Source organism: Pinus tabuliformis, chromosome 4_1 (genome assembly GCF_031772625.1).
Source record: "Pinus tabuliformis cultivar Carrire ecotype Pingquan chromosome 4_1, CPIR1, whole genome shotgun sequence".
NCBI classification, from domain to species: Eukaryota; Viridiplantae; Streptophyta; class Pinopsida; order Pinales; family Pinaceae; genus Pinus; species Pinus tabuliformis.
Window position 1 is genome coordinate 219,971,672 of NC_142303.1, and position 1,821 is coordinate 219,973,492.

The window sequence follows — 1,821 nt, forward strand, 5'->3', positions numbered from 1 at the left end:
GGAAACCCACAAGTTTTGGTACCTGAGGCACCTCCATTGGGCAGTTACGCGGCGGTACCCCCTCTCTCGGAACCGATTCTAGCGGCCGAACATCCCTACCCTGAAAACCCTGATTCAAACCCTAACCAGCCAGTGGAAAATTCGGAGGACCCTGAAGAGCCGACGCGAAGGGGGAAAAAAAGGAAGTGCTTCAAAGCCAGAAGCGAAGACGTTATCCTCAGACTCGGGGAGGACATTCAGTGGGGTGACACCATGGACACGGCAGACCGGGTTCTGGTAGGAAGAATTCGTAGCCATAGCTACACAGCGGCTAGGCTTAAGATGTGGACCTCGGAGGTATGGGGGCAGCACCTGGTGGACCTCCCAACTATTCAAACCTTTGTTAGAGGATGGTTCGCTCTGCGCTTTGCCAGAGCCGAGCACACAAACTGGGTCCTGTCGTCCTTCTGGCATTTCAAGCATGCTCCAGTTCTTCTCCAGCGATGGAACCCTCTTTTTGACCCGGAAAAAGAACAAATAGGAGTCGGCCCTATATGGGTTCGGCTACCTAGACTACCCCTTCAATTCTGGTCAGAGGATATATTCTGCCGCATCGGCAACACTCTGGGAACCTACCTCGATCACGACAGATCATATCTGGCTTCAGGCATGATGGCATATGCCAGGATTCTCGTTCACCTGGATACTCGGGGCGGTCTTCAGGAGCACATCACCTTACAGTGGAAAACCTTCTCCCGAAAGCAAACCCTAGACTACGAAGGTGTCCCTTTCCGATGCAGACGTTGCCACAAAGTGGGACACCTGTACAAAGATTGTTCGTTGAACAAGAAGGAAAGGGTCGGAGATAAGGGGAAGGATACATTGTAGAAAAACGCTCAAGCTCAGGGTAGCCCTCTAGTGGGGGAAGAGGCAACAAATTTGGCACACTCTGAAGCATTACCTGTGCCCACTAAGGTGACTAGAAAGAAGTGGGGAAAGGCACCCATCGAAGCACCCTCTCCTCCTCTAACCAGAGCAAGGGCAGCCGCTAAGGCTGCTTTCTCTACGAGTATGTCGATTGCAAACTCCTCCTCTATTTACTCTAATGTATCTTCACACTGCATTAAAACTAGTTATGATCAATTCTTTTCAGTTCAGTCATTTTCTCACACCTTAAACCCTCCCAAGGCTATGGATTTCCCTATCAAACCATCCTCCCCCACCATCTTCTGCACTCAGCCATCATTTCTTGATGAACCTCCCCCAAATCCCCATTTACTTGTTCCTCCCACTCATTCCAACCCTCCTCCTTCCAGATACCCCACCAAAGCCAAGTTTCGCTCTCAGGCCCCTGACTCTCTAGGTATCGACCTCATCACCTCTCCCCCTCCTCTAAAGACAACTAGAGGTAGGCCCTCCTCTCTATCCAAAGCTAAGCTATAATCTGGGGAAGAGATTGTTGCGGGAAAGCAACATGCCATCGACTGGGAACTTAGAGCAATGAATACCCAAGAGCTCCCTCCTCCATGAAATTTCTCTCCTTCAATTGTAGAGCGTTGGCTAGCCCTGCTAAAAACCTAGCCATGAGGAAACTACTCTCAGCAAAACCCATTGATATTCTCTTTCTTCAAGAAACCCTAGGCCAGGGTAATGTCATTACCCACCTCCTAGAATCCTGGCTACCTGGATGGACATTCCATACCCTAGATGCATCAGGGCGGTCAAGGGGTCTTGTGCTGGGGGTAAAAAATTGATCCATCAGAATCTGTAATGCGTGGGGGAGTTCGAGCCACCTAGGAGCTGACATTTATTCCTCAGAGCTTGATACTGAGCTCAGGATCA

At 50.2% G+C, this 1,821-nt stretch overlaps 1 protein-coding gene across 1 annotated transcript; it reads left to right on the forward strand.

Annotated features, from left to right (window-relative positions):
- The first annotated feature begins 252 nt into the window (after positions 1-252).
- On the forward strand, positions 253-867 carry LOC149175027 (uncharacterized). Its single transcript, XM_089421035.1, has one exon. The coding sequence runs from the start codon at positions 253-255 to the stop codon at positions 865-867; it is 615 nt and encodes a 204-aa protein (XP_089277161.1).
- Positions 868-1,821: the final 954 nt, after the last annotated feature.